The sequence below is a fragment of the Camelus bactrianus genome, chromosome 18 (assembly GCF_048773025.1).
Source record: "Camelus bactrianus isolate YW-2024 breed Bactrian camel chromosome 18, ASM4877302v1, whole genome shotgun sequence".
Lineage (NCBI taxonomy): Eukaryota > Metazoa > Chordata > Mammalia > Artiodactyla > Camelidae > Camelus > Camelus bactrianus.
The window spans coordinates 659023-672032 of NC_133556.1; the positions used below are offsets into that span (position 1 = coordinate 659023).

General features: G+C 60.4%; 2 protein-coding genes across 9 annotated transcripts in view; one reads left to right on the top strand and one right to left on the bottom strand.

Moving 5' to 3' along the window:
• CHLSN (cholesin) overlaps positions 1-13010 on the bottom strand; it is a 93342-nt gene that overhangs the window by 48507 nt on the left and 31825 nt on the right. The window lies entirely within an intron of this gene.
• On the top strand, positions 10332-11969 carry GPER1 (G protein-coupled estrogen receptor 1). The gene has a single exon (XM_010966347.2). It carries the CDS (start codon positions 10332-10334, stop codon positions 11394-11396), a length of 1065 nt encoding a protein of 354 aa, XP_010964649.2. The 3' UTR covers positions 11397-11969.

Here is a 13010-nt window from a genome sequence, read left to right on the forward strand (position 1 = left end):
TTCACAGCATCTTCTTTCCAATTGGCCTTCATTAAAGAAACACTCCAACTCACTTTCTCTCGGTCTGGCCACCAGTCCTAGGTCTGAAGTCATTCAGGGAGTCACTGACCCCTGAGCCCCGGCAGGTGGAAGACGTCATGACTCCCTGTGACACACGGGCCCCGCCACCCCCACAGGCTGGCGGGACGAGAGCAGGGTGCGCACGGGCACGGCTCTCCAGGAAAGCAAGCAAGCAGCCGTGTCGCAGCAGACACAGGTTAGTCAGTGTTCATGTGGCACACGAGCCTGCCACACACACGTGTGCTGAGACAGCCAGCCAGAGGAGCCACAGCGGACCCACGTCTGCACAGACCCCCGCCCGCTACCCATGGTCACCGTGCAATGGAGCCGGCCTGGCGCAGAGTGAGGACGAGCCTTGGCACACCCGCCGTAGGCTGGGGGCCCATCCCCGGCAGGGGAAGCCACGCCCGCCTTTCAGCGTTTCATTAGGTCTGTCCCCAGTTTTTCCTGCTTGCAATGCCTTTGAAAAAACAGCAGTGTGGTCTCCCAGCCTCGCCTGCTGTTTGGCTGAAATCTAAGGAGGGGGGGACATGTACACAGAAACGAGATTTTTCCCGTGGCAAGGCCGGGCCAGGAGGGCTGAGCCCTCGCTCCTGGGCTCCAGCTCTGAGCAGAGTCCCCACAAGTGGGCCAGAGCTGGTGACACCTGCAGTGTGGGCACTAGCGGCTCCCCTGGAGGGCAGGGGCCTGGGTGTGGAAAGCAGGACAATGGGCTCAAAACGGAAGCCCTAGCCCTCCTGCCTGGACACCCCCCACGGAACCCTGTTTGGGAGACAGGGGCCTGGCACACACCTGCTCTAGGGGTGGGACGGGGAAAGCGGTTTGTCAGCAATGGGGGGAGGGGGTGCTAGAGGGGTGGTGTGAGGAGTCTCCCCAGGATCCACCCCGCAGGGAAGATGGCTGTTAACACCACGCCCCACACCCCCACCCTCTGCGGGAAAGGGGGCAAGACCCAGAAATATCTTTAACGAGGTCCCAGACTGTCCCTAACCCAGAGGGCAGCCTGACGCTAGGCCCATGTCCCCCGCTGCTTCTGTTCCAGGTGGGACCCGGCCGAGATGAGCGCCCACAACATGTCCTGGATCCGGTACCCAAGCCGCGTCTCCATGGCTGTGGAAGAGGTCATAGCCACGCAGAGCGTCGTGTCCAGGTGCACGCTTGTCTACATGGCACTGTTCCTCCCGCTAAGCCTGGCGGCCGGGCTCTTCAACTTGACCACCTTTGTCCGGGGCCGCGCCAGGCTGCAGGGCCTGGATGCCTGCCTGGCGGACCTCACCGCCACTGGTCTGCTGGTGACACTGCTCTCGCTCACAGCGATTGGCCGGCCGGACTACCTGGCCACGACCCACCTGGGCTGTGCCGTTCTCTCCCTCGTGTTCAACATCTGCTACTTCAATGCGCAGTACGTGCAGGTGGCCATGCTCTCCGCGTTCCTGCTGCAGCGCCCGTCCTGCCTGCGCGCGGCCCCCCAAGGGGCCCAGAGGCCCGCAGCCAGCCTGGCCGCCATCGGGGGCTGTGCCATCTGCAGCTCCCTGGGGGTGGTGGCCCTCCTGGGCATGTCCGGGGAGCTTTACGAACCCACTCTGTGCCAGGTGGACCCGCTGACCGCCTGGCCCGAGTACGAGATCGTGAAGGTCAGCCTGGGCCTCGGGCTGGCCCTCGTCCTGAAGCTTGTGCTCCTCACCCTGCTTGGCATCCGGCGGGCTGGCTGGGCGGCTCCGCCCCAGGGTGACGAGGGCTCAGCTCACTGCTGGGTGGTTCTGGCCGTCACCCTGGCCTCATTCGCCTGCCGCCTCCTCTACAACACCGCACTTGTCCAGCGGGCCCGGCTGAAGCTGCGGAGGGACATCGGTGCCCCCCGGGATGAGCTGCTCATGAACCTGGCGGAGCTGGCCCTGTTTGGGGAGAGCTGTGCAATTGCCCTGGCCACCCTCCTCCTCCACCGGCCATGCAGGCAGGCCCTGCTGAGCCTCCTGGAGCGGCTCGCCCAAAGGTGCCGGAGGAGAGAGGCCGGCAACAACTTCTCCCTGAATAGAGTGGGGAGTTAAGTCGGAGCCCCTACCTCCCAACACAAGCCACACAGGCCAGTGAGGGCCTCTTCCTGGCTCTGCCGAGACTCAGAGCGGCTTGCTCAGAGTCAGCAGGGATGACGGTCTGTCTGGGAGGCGCTTAGAAACCAGCTTGATGGTCAACTCAGTTTCTGCAAAAGCGAGACAGCTCAGCCCAAACCAACACTCACACCTGATGGAATGAGGCTGGAGGGGGCAGGTGCTGGCAACACACCTGACCCAAGCGGGAGGTTCTAACTCGTCTGCCAGCCGGCACCTTTCCCTCGCGCCAGCTGAAGGGCAAAGAGGGAACCCTGAAAATAGAGACGTTACTTAGGTAACTTGATGGCCACACTATACTCTGGCCCTAAATGGCCAGGCTGGCTAACTTACAGCACGCCAGAAAGTGGGGGCAGTGCAGACGTTTCCAAGCGCGAAGGCTTGTTCTGTCTTCAAAGGTACCAACCCTGGAGGTCTGAGGTCTGGTCCCCATGACCGGTGGACAGGGGGTGGCCGTCCCGGGTTGATCAGTGAAAAGTGGTTTCCAAAGTCCCAGCTGTTCCGTTTGACGTTACCTGCAGAAAGTGAAACATCAGGGCGCAGAGCACGGTGATCAGTCTCATCCCATCTTTGTCGTCAGCTCTATGTTGAGGTTCTCTTGGTTGCCTAGAGCAGGGAGACGTGCAAAGGAATGGCATCCCTCTGGCTGCATAAAGCCTACACCTTTAATAGTTAAAAAAAAAAAAAAAAGCAGCTAAGACCTTACTTTTTTAGAGCAGTTTTCAGACTCAGCAAAATTAGGAAATTGCCTGTTTGCCTCCTGCCCCGAAACACGCACAGCCACCCTCTCAGGGGGGTGCGACAGCCCATGAGTACGTGGACACGCCACTGTCGCCCAAGTCCTCGGTGTAGATCAGGGTCCACCCTGGGTGCCGCCCATCCTGTGGTTTGGACAGAGGTACAACGGCGTGCGTCCTTCACTGTCCAATCAAATGGGAGAGTTTCGCTGCCCTAAAACCACCAGCCCTCCGCCTGCTGCTTGACCCTGACCCTCCCGGGCGCCCGCCGGGCCTCTCGCTGTCTCCACAGGTCTGCCGTCTCCAGGCCACGTACTAGAATCACAGAGCGGAGCCTGGTCAGGCGGGCTGAGGCCACACACTAAGGTGCAGCTTGGAAGCTCGCTTCTCTCTAGTGCTGAGCGACACTCAGGTGTTGCGATAGCTTCTATTGTAGTGAATATTTTAATGTTAATCTGCAACCTGAAGAACAAAAACACAGCTTTCTAGTGTTCTCAGTACTGAGTACTTCTCAGTACTGATGTATTCACATTCCTTATTTGGAAGGAAAGCGATTTGGACCTTAACAGTCAGGTGGCTTCTGTAATACGCCATTAAAACACTCAATGCTTTTTACAGAGAACCCCCTTCTACGACTTGTTTACTCGCACGTTCATAAAACCTTCCTGTGGCCTCTGTGCAGCACGCCCAGAGGAGGGCCTGGCGTGTCCCCGCCCACCTGGGCCAAGCCTGGGGCCATGTGGGAAGGCCGCTTCTTCACGGACCGTCACTGACTGCTAGACGCAGGCCCTGAGTTTCTTGCTGAGAACTTTAAGGAGCACTGAAGTTGGCTCGGGAGCGTGGGTTTCGATGAGCAGGCTGGCGGCATTCTTTGCAGAGCTGTGTTTGAGCCTTGTCAGCCGGGGTCTGGGGTCGCTGTAACATTCAGGTCCTGTCCGGGGCCCACCTGTCATGGTGAGTTCCATGAGGGTGGGTGAGGGCAGTGCCCAGCCCACCGTGGGCTCCTCAGAGCCGCCCCCAGCTTGGCGGGGGACACCTGTGCTCTGCAGGCACAGGATTGGCCCGAGGTTCCAGGGGCGGCCACCCAGACCGAGGTCTGGGAGCTCCTTGTCAGCGTGGCTGCCTCCCTCCAGGACTGCCCGCAGCCTCCGAGAAAGCCCTCTTGTGCCCACCCCCCCACCCCGCCCCCTCGCAAGGGGAATGCCCCAGGAAGGCAGGTGGGTGGGTCTCACACCTCCTTTCAGCAGAGGGAGCCTCACTTCAAGCAAGCGCAGAGGTAAACAGGGCTGCTCTTAAGGCAACAATACTTCAACAAAAAACAATAAACAAAGAAAATGGGCTGCTCTGGCTGGAGGGGAGGGTGAGGAGACAGACCACAGGGAGGTGGAGGGGGCTCCCAGACCCCACTCCCCGGCCCACTCCCCCAGGCGTCCGTGACCACGGGACCTCAGGGAGCCATGGGAACATGCAGGCTTCCTGGCAGCGGGAGGGCATGCACTCCAGGAGGAAGCCTGCATGACCCCCGGGCCTAAAGACAGATGAGAACTGACCGGGTGGGGTGAAGCCACTTCCCAGGGCCCCTCACCTTTCCCCAAGGACACTGCTGGGGACCACCAAGGTGGGGCTGGGACACAGACTGCTGGCATTCTGGAACATTCCACCCATAAACCCCCAGTGCCGGGCAGCCCCCCCCAGGCAGCCCCGTGTTCTGGTGGCCGCCGGCACATCCTGCTCGGAGAGTTTGAGGAACCCGGCAACAGCCAAGAGGGCCCAGCTGCTGAACGTCAACACCAGTGAAGCTGCGGGCAGGAGACCTGGGGCACTGAACCCGCCCAGGACCCACAGGCTGTGCCCACGCTTGCACACGCACAGGACCGGGATGGAGCCCACAGCACAGGCTCAGGTGGCGTCCAGACAAGCTCAGTGAGGGACACGCCAGGCGCCGCCCTCCCCCCACAGGGCTGCCAGGCCCGGCACGCAGACACCACCCGGCAAGAGGCTCCGGTGGAGCACAGCCCTCGGCCAGGGCATTCGCGAGGGGCCAGAGCCCTGGCCCAGGACCGCCGGGGCACTTGGTTAGCCTCACGCGGAAACAGCACCCTCCTCCAGGCATAGGAGGGTGCACCCTGCTCCCCCGACTCTGGGCATCGGAGAGAAGGCACAGACACCGCGCGTGAGGGGTCACCGCTGCAGAAGCAGCTTCTCTGAGGGCGCCGGCCCTGCCCCTGCCATGCAGCTGCGCAGGCTCCTGGCTCCCACAGCTGGAGCCTCACAAGTAAACCAAATCTCGCCAATGCTCCTTGCACACTGGACTGACACGAGTGCCCAGGGAAGACAGAGAGCAGCTCCTGGGACCGACTCTGCTCACAGCTGATGGGCAGCACGGGACTGAGGAAGATCTGACAGCTGTGCTCCACTCTGCTCGCATCACCCACGTCATGATGAACACAGGGGCGCAGGAAGAGGGGATGAGGCCCAGGGCCACACGGCATCAGTTCTGAGCGTACCCACCGCACTGCGACCCACGGGGGGTTCCCACTCCTGGAGGGGAGGGCACAACACAGGCCTGGAGCCTCAGCTGCACTCGGAGAGCGGCTGGGCTGCGTTTGCAAATTTAAACACGTGGAGGCTGATCATCTAGGGTTCCCTGTGAGGAACCCAGGCACCGCGCTCCATGGAGGTGCCCACTCGGGATGGTTGGGCCGACGTGGCAAGTGCTGGTGTGGAGACGAGACCTCCGGCTCAGAGTCTGGGCAGGTGGGCCAAGTCCCAGCTCTGAGGTCCTGGTTAAGCCATTTCTCTGGGCTCCGTTTTCCCGGCTTTAAGTGGGAACAGCAGCAGCCTCTAGCTCTCGGGAGCTTCCCGAGGATCCCCGAGGTGGTGGACATCACACACCCACCGCAGTGCCCAGCTCGGGGTGAGCACTTGCTAGGAGGTCTTCATGCTCTACACAAACCTCCAAGAGTCCTCTCGCCCCTCTCCCTGCAAGCACCAACCAGGGTTCAGCGGACAAGCCCCCAAATCGGGGTCCCGGCCCTCACACCAAGCAGCCACATGGGGTCGATCTCCTTAACCACCTGGTGCTCTGGGAAAAAGTGGGGCCCCATGAGCTCGCAGCCCCAGCTCAGTTCTGATTCTGAGCCTCAAGCACGAAAACCAGGGTTCCAGACACAGGACCACGGGCCCCAAGGTGCATCAGCAGGGAACAAGGGAGTCGCCAGCAGGACACGCAGGGCCAGTGGCACAGCCACAGGCTGGGCTCCTGTCCGGGGTGGGCAGCTGTTCTTCGAGTGACGGGACTTGGATATTTCAGGTCTGAATTTTTGTTTTGCTTATTTATTTAACTAGAGAGGAAGTTGTACTTTCTCATGACTCATGTCTCTCAAAATGGTGTCTCCAGCATTTTTAATGCTCAAATCATCTTGAATTTTGGAGCTGGCCAAAAATAGGTCTAAAATCAAATCAGCCTCATTTATGTCATTCAAATGTTTAAAAAGTGAACAGAGTAGAATCACAGCTGGAAAAAACCAAGAGTATTAATATTTTTCCATAAAAAATTCAATATAGTATTCTCTGTTAAAACGTGTACAACTCCCAGAACGCGCACCCAACGCTGTCAAATCACCAGCACTCAGAAGGCCTCCTAGCCCACTGGCACTTGCTCATGGCGGAGCTGAGGGGCCCAGGCACTGAACTGTGCCTGACAGCCTGTCCCAGCATCCAGCAGCTGTGGGGTCTCCTGCCACGACCGGCCCCACCCACAGGAAAGGCACAGGCTGGCCCACCCCCAGCCCCTCCCCCCAGGAAGGGCACCAGCCAGCCCAGCTCCCCCCAATCCCCCAGGAAGGGCACCGGCCGGCTCAGCTCCACCCCCACTCAGGGGCACATGCTGGCTCAGCACCCCCCCCCCAGGAGGGGCACAGACCAGACCAGCTCCCCCCAGCCCAGGAGGGGCACAGGCGGCCCAGCTCTGCGCCACCCGCCCCCGACCCGGAAGGGCACCGGCTGGCCTTGTGGAGCTCACTTGGCAGCAACCTGCTTCATTCACGTTCCATCATCCAAAGACCACTCAGAGCTCAGTCTCACAGCTTCAAAAAACTCCAAAAGGTAGAAAGACACCAAGAGGAAAATACGAGGTGGATTAAAATGCAACGTTTAGGAAAACCACACGTCTTGTGGCAGCTGCCGGGGCACCGCAGGCCCGCTGGCCTCACAGACCCGCACTGCACGCGGCTGGGACACCTTGGCCCTTGGGGCGGGGCCAGCCCGCCAGCCTCTCCAAGCCGATGGTGAACTTCCAACCACCAGCAGGGGGGGTGCTTGGTCAGTCAGCACTGGGGACCGAGGGACTGGCTTATCCTGATGGCACAGCACACAGGCAGGCAGAGAGCAGAAGGGCGGTGGCCAGCAGGGACAGGGCCTCTTGGTCAGCACCCGCCAGCCCGGGCACTCAGGTGGTTTCAGGAGCAAAGGGCCAGGGAACTGAGACAGGCAAGCTGGGGAGCAGGGTAACCACCGACTCCTAACTCATCTGCCCCAGTGCCTGCTATTCTGGGGTTCAACTTCCTTCTACAAAGTTCTTGTGAAATTTCTAGGTTAAGTTCTCTACATATAATTCACACACCTCCTGTCTGAACTTCTGACTTTCCGTGTTTAGTCTCAAAAGTGGTCCACTGCTAAAACAAGCAAGAATATTTAAGTTTCAACAAAGGATGATAGGCTACTATCCAAAAGATAAAACAAGATCTGTTTACCATCCCTTCAAACTTAAAAAAAGGTTCCTACCAGTGGATGAAGCAGAGCAGTTAAACTGGAGCCTCCAGGAAAACACTCAGTGGGCTGAGCTCCCTGCAACGGCACAGGAGAAAAACAGCCGGCAAAAAAGCGGTTAACGCAGGCCTTCGGGGAGGCCGCCCAGCGCCTATAAAGGCTGCCGCCACCGAGGGGCTGGCCTCTCCTCTCCTCTCCTCTCCCGCTGGCCCAGGGCTGAGGGCTGAGGGCTGAGGGCTGAGGGCGCCGGCAGGGCCCTGCTCACCAGTCTCTGCCCTCTTCTCCGGCAACCCTCGAAGGGCCCCACTCTACCCCAGGTCCAGAACCCAGGCCTCCGCTGGCCGGCAGCACACCCCCGAGGCTGGCCGAGAAGGTCTGCGCAGAGCGACACAGGTGAGCACGTCCCAGGTTCGGGGTCCGCGTCTGGGTCGGTGCCGGGATGGAGGTGGGGGTGGGGACAGTCTGGCTGGGGCGCAGCACAAGGTGGCGGCAGGCGGAGCAGACTTGGACCAACACAGGCACCCTCAGCGTGACTTCAGGGAGGGCGGCTCGTGTGAAGGCCCTCTTTATAACGCAGGCCCAAAATAGCACCATCCGGCTTTTCTGTCAGGGTTGCTCAAGCAGGGTCTGTCTCACTGCGAGTGCGTGAGGCCGCTGGGCCCTGCCCGACGGCCCGACTCCACTCACTGGCCCAGCCTAGATGCCCACTGGCCTAGAGGGCGGCAGGTGGTTACCACTCCGTCACAGAGATACGCACCTGGTGGCGCTGACAGCGGCGGCTCTCTGAAACAAGATGACCGCCAGCGCTTCAGTGCTCACCTTCACAGTGAGTTCAGGGCCAGCTTCCATGAGGGAGGTGTCAGCGGTGAGGGTTACACCAGGTCCTTATCTTTTCAGACCATCATGAAAACAGTGTTTGTCAAGGATCAACAGACGCATCCCCACGGGGAGGAGGAGCCCGTGTCTGCCCAGCACAGGGGAGGGAGCAGGTGCGCCGAGGGTCTGCCCACCTGTAAGCTTTCCACCAGGAAGTCTGAAACTTTCCAAAGTGCCCCCACTTAAAGAGTGAAACAGATCCTCTGCGTAGTTTCCCCAAAGAAATTAAAACACAGAGGCTTTAAACATTACAGGTAGAACCTGAGAACAGCAGCATTTGTGTGGTTCAAATCAGTATCACCTACGAAAGATGAAGAACGCAAAACCACCAATAAAATCCAACTTATCGACCCCAGCAAAGCAAAGGTTGCTGAATCTTTTTAAAGTAATAACTGACACCAAGCTCGTGATTTATCATTTTTCTTTTCCTTCCTTTTTTCCCCAAAGCGGTACTTTCAAGCGATAGGTCAGTGAGTGTCTGGTCTGCGTCAGCAACACCTTGGCCACGACCCCTAACGACCTCACAGGAGAGGTGACGCTTTCCCAGTGGGGTCGCCAGGGCTCCTCAGGCCAGCAGAGCCCATGAGGGGCCGGCAGCAGCCCTTCCCCAGGTGCCGGTCGACTCCGTGGGTCACCTCTGGGGAGAGGATGCAGACGGCCAGCTCCCGGCCTCGTGGTCCAGCCAAGCCCATGAAGGGCCAGAGCACCGGCCCATCAGAAGCCGGTCCAGGAGGATTTCTTTACCTGCCTCCAGGTCCCAGTTTCTAGACTGCAAACAGCAGCAAAAAAAAAAAAAAAAAAAAGAAAGAAAAAGGAAAAGAAAAAAGAAAAAAGAAAAAAAAAAGAAAAGAAATGATTTTACAATAATTTGTCAAAACATGGAAAAAATTTTAATATTATTTCCTAAAGTAATTACTATTTTTATTCCTTACGTTCTCTTTTTCGTTTCATATTATGAAAAAAGTTTCACTTTCGGCACCCAAACTTAGGATTAGCAAAAAAGCTCCCTTTCTGATCCATTTGATTGTCAGGAAGAGGCTCTTCTCCCATTCCCACAAAGCGTTCATTCTGCTCACTTGCGCGCTCTCGCAGAAGCCAGCCTTCCCCCCGCCATCCGCCTTCTCTTTCCGACGGCGGCCGAGACCAGCTCACCTCCTCTCCTGACCAATCCCGACAGGTTTCCCAGGGCCTCCACGCCACGTCCACGTCCTCCACCAGCCTGTACCCGCTGTGCACGAGGAGTCACATCGGCCTCCACTCAGACGAACGGCCCGGAGCCCTCGGAGGGGAAAAGGGGGTGTTTTCTGACCCTCCTGCTTTGGCTAGGCAACAGCCACCTGTCTGAGCAGAGCGGACGAGGCCCTGCCTTCCCCACGCCCCGCACTGCCTCGTAGCCCTGCGGCCACCCCGCCTCGCTGGAAGCCTTAGTGACGCAGAGCCTGTGCCCTCTGCTCTCGCTCCCCCAGGTGCCCAGCGTTAGGAGCCCCGAGGACGTAGCAGCTGCGCCCCAGAGGCCAGGTGGACACACGTGCCCCCCGCGCAGACACTGTCACCTCCTCCATTTGCTCAACTTTCTGCAAATCAAACTCAAATTGCGCAAGTGCCACCTGTGAGCAGCCGCGACCTCACAGGTGGCTGGTGACGTGTCTGGCTCACGTCAAAGAGCCCCACCTTTCCTCCTCAGGATGGACTCACCATTGAACAAGGGCTTCTGGGAGCCCTGCGGCAAATCCTAGGGCCCCGCGCGAGGGGACGAGGCGCGAGCCCCGCGCCCGCCGGCATGGAGACGCAGCCGGGCGCCTACAACGGCAGCCCCGCGGGCCTCGACCTGCCCCGGGCGCTGGCCAACGGCTCGGGCGCGCTCTCGGAGCAGCAGCAGTATGCCATCGGGCTCTTCCTCTCCTGCCTCTACACGGTCTTCCTCTTCCCCATCGGCTTCGTGGGGAACATCCTGATCCTGGTGGTCAACATCCGCTTCCGGGAGCGGATGACCGTCCCCGACCTGTACTTCATCAACCTGGCGGCGGCCGACCTCATCCTGGTGGCGGACTCGCTCATCGAGGTGTTCAACCTGGACGAGCAGTACTACGACCTCACCGTGCTCTGCACCTTTATGTCGCTCTTCCTGCAGATCAACATGTACAGCAGCGTCTTCTTCCTCACCTGGATGAGCTTCGACCGCTACCTGGCCCTGGCCAAGGCCATGCGCTGCAGCCTGTTCCGCACCAAGCCCCGCGCGCGGCTGAGCTGCGGCCTCATCTGGATGGCCTCCGTGTCCGCCACGCTGGTGCCCTTCACCGCCGTGCAGCTGCAGCACACAGAGGAGGCCTGCTTCTGCTTTGCGGACGTCAGGGAGGTCCAGTGGCTGGAGGTCACGCTGGGCTTCGTCGTCCCCTTCGCCGTCATCGGGCTGTGCTACTCGCTCATCGCGCGGGTGCTGGTCTCGGCGCAGGGGCACCGGGACCTGCGTCCCCGCAGGCAGAAGGCCCTCCGCATGATCTTCGCCGTGGTCCTGGTCTTCTTCATCTGCTGGCTGCCCGAGAACGTCTTCATCAGCGTCCACCTGCTGCAGCGCCCGCAGCCGGGGGCCGCCCCCTGCCAGCAGTCCTTCCGCCACGCCTACCCGCTGACTGGCCACATCGTCAACCTGGCGGCCTTCTCCAACAGCTGCCTGAACCCCCTCATCTATGGCTTTCTCGGGGAGACCTTCAGGGACAAACTGAGGCTGTACGTCGAGCAGAAAACCAGCGTGTCGGCGCTGAGCCGCGTCTGTCACGCTGCCCTGAAGGCGGTCGTCCCGGACAGCACCGAGCAGTCAGAGGTCAAGTTCAGCAGCACCGTCTAAAGCGGGCAGGGCTGCAGGATGGCCAGGCGGACACCGCCCCCGAGCGCGCTCCCAGGACCCCAGCCCAGCTGCCCCGACTTTGCTCGGCTCCCAGAAGAGCCCCGCCTGCCCCGGTCACACCGCGGGTCACCAGCCTGCACACCGCACACGCCCATCCCGTGGAAGAGGTTTCTGCCGCCTGCTGGGCAACAAGAGCAGAGGAGGGGGCACCAAGGTGAAATGTCTTAGTTTCAAGGTAGATTTCCCATAAATCTGCCGTTTCAGGGAAAAAAAGCAGCCTGGAGACGAGACACGCTCCACTGCTCTGAGCTGGATCCGGCCACACGCAGACCCTGAGCCAAGGAGGAGGATACCTTCGTTGACGATGTCTCTGCACCACTTACAAGTGGGCGCCCCGCCGAATGTGGACAAAGCACGCGGGCGGGGGGCAGGGGGGCGAGGAGTCGCCTCTGCAGACACAGCAGGACAACGGTGACCGATGGGAAACGCCCCGTCACAGCGTAAAAAGGAGGGAACAGTGAGGACTCTGGGAACATTCAGCCTCTATCAATAAAATGGAGTCGTGTGTGCCGAGTCTTCTGCGTTCTCTGCACTGCTCCCCGGTGGGGCAAGGGCGGGGGGAGCTCACAGGGCCCTGCAGCAGCACTGCCCCCTCCTCACAGAGAGAAAACAAGGCCCCTCACCAGCCAACAGCTCCTGTCTGAGGCCCGGGTGCTCCGGGCACCGGGAGACGCCAGGGTTTGTGCTGCACCATCTTCGGGCACCAGATAAGCTTCATCGCAGGCGCACCACACGCCCTCACTTCTCCCGGAGGCTCAGCGGCGCCAGCTTCAGCCATGGCGCGTGCAGGAGCTCAGGGCACTCCCTGCGCCGCAGGGGCGGGCTGGGGGCTCCGGATCCCAGCGCTGACACTCCTCCCGCCCACCGGCTCTGCTCAGGGAACCCACCTCCCCAGAAGCACAAGCAAAACAGGGCCCAGCTGCCTGGGTCTCCACACGGCAGGGCCTCCCTGGGGAGGACACCAGGCAACGCGTTAAGTGACAGGAAATGAGCCATTTTTAGTTTGAATAGTTTTTTACGGGCGCAAATCTCCAAGAAACAGTATCTGCCCCAAGTAAATATTTGCCTTTACCAAGTGCCGCCTCCAGCGGTTCAAGTCCCACTTCAGACGGAAACTCCCAACTCTCAGAGGAAAACTAACAGGCCTGCCGGCGGCCCCCACAGCACGCCCCTCCCTGCAGCAGGGCTGAGGGCCAGCGTGCCTCTGTCCCCCAGAGCCCCCGCGCGTCACCAAGCACACAGACAGACACCCCGTCTTCTGGGGGGCTCGGAGGCGCCCTCCCCTCCACACCCGGAGCCCCGTGACATGGCCCCCCCTCCTGAGCGCTGCTCCTCGGGGTGGCTCTGCCCCAGCACAGGGCCCCGAGAGACCTGCTGGCCTGGCCCAAGCACTGTGGCCTGCAGGCCAGGACAGGAGCATCTCACTAGACAGGTGCTGTCAGTAAGACCCCCTTCCGACCTGGCAACTCCAAATCGCAGGAGCCCCCGCACTGAGCACGCCCGACACCAGGGGTTCTCAAGCAGGTGCACTCCTGCCCCAGCTGGGAAGGTGGT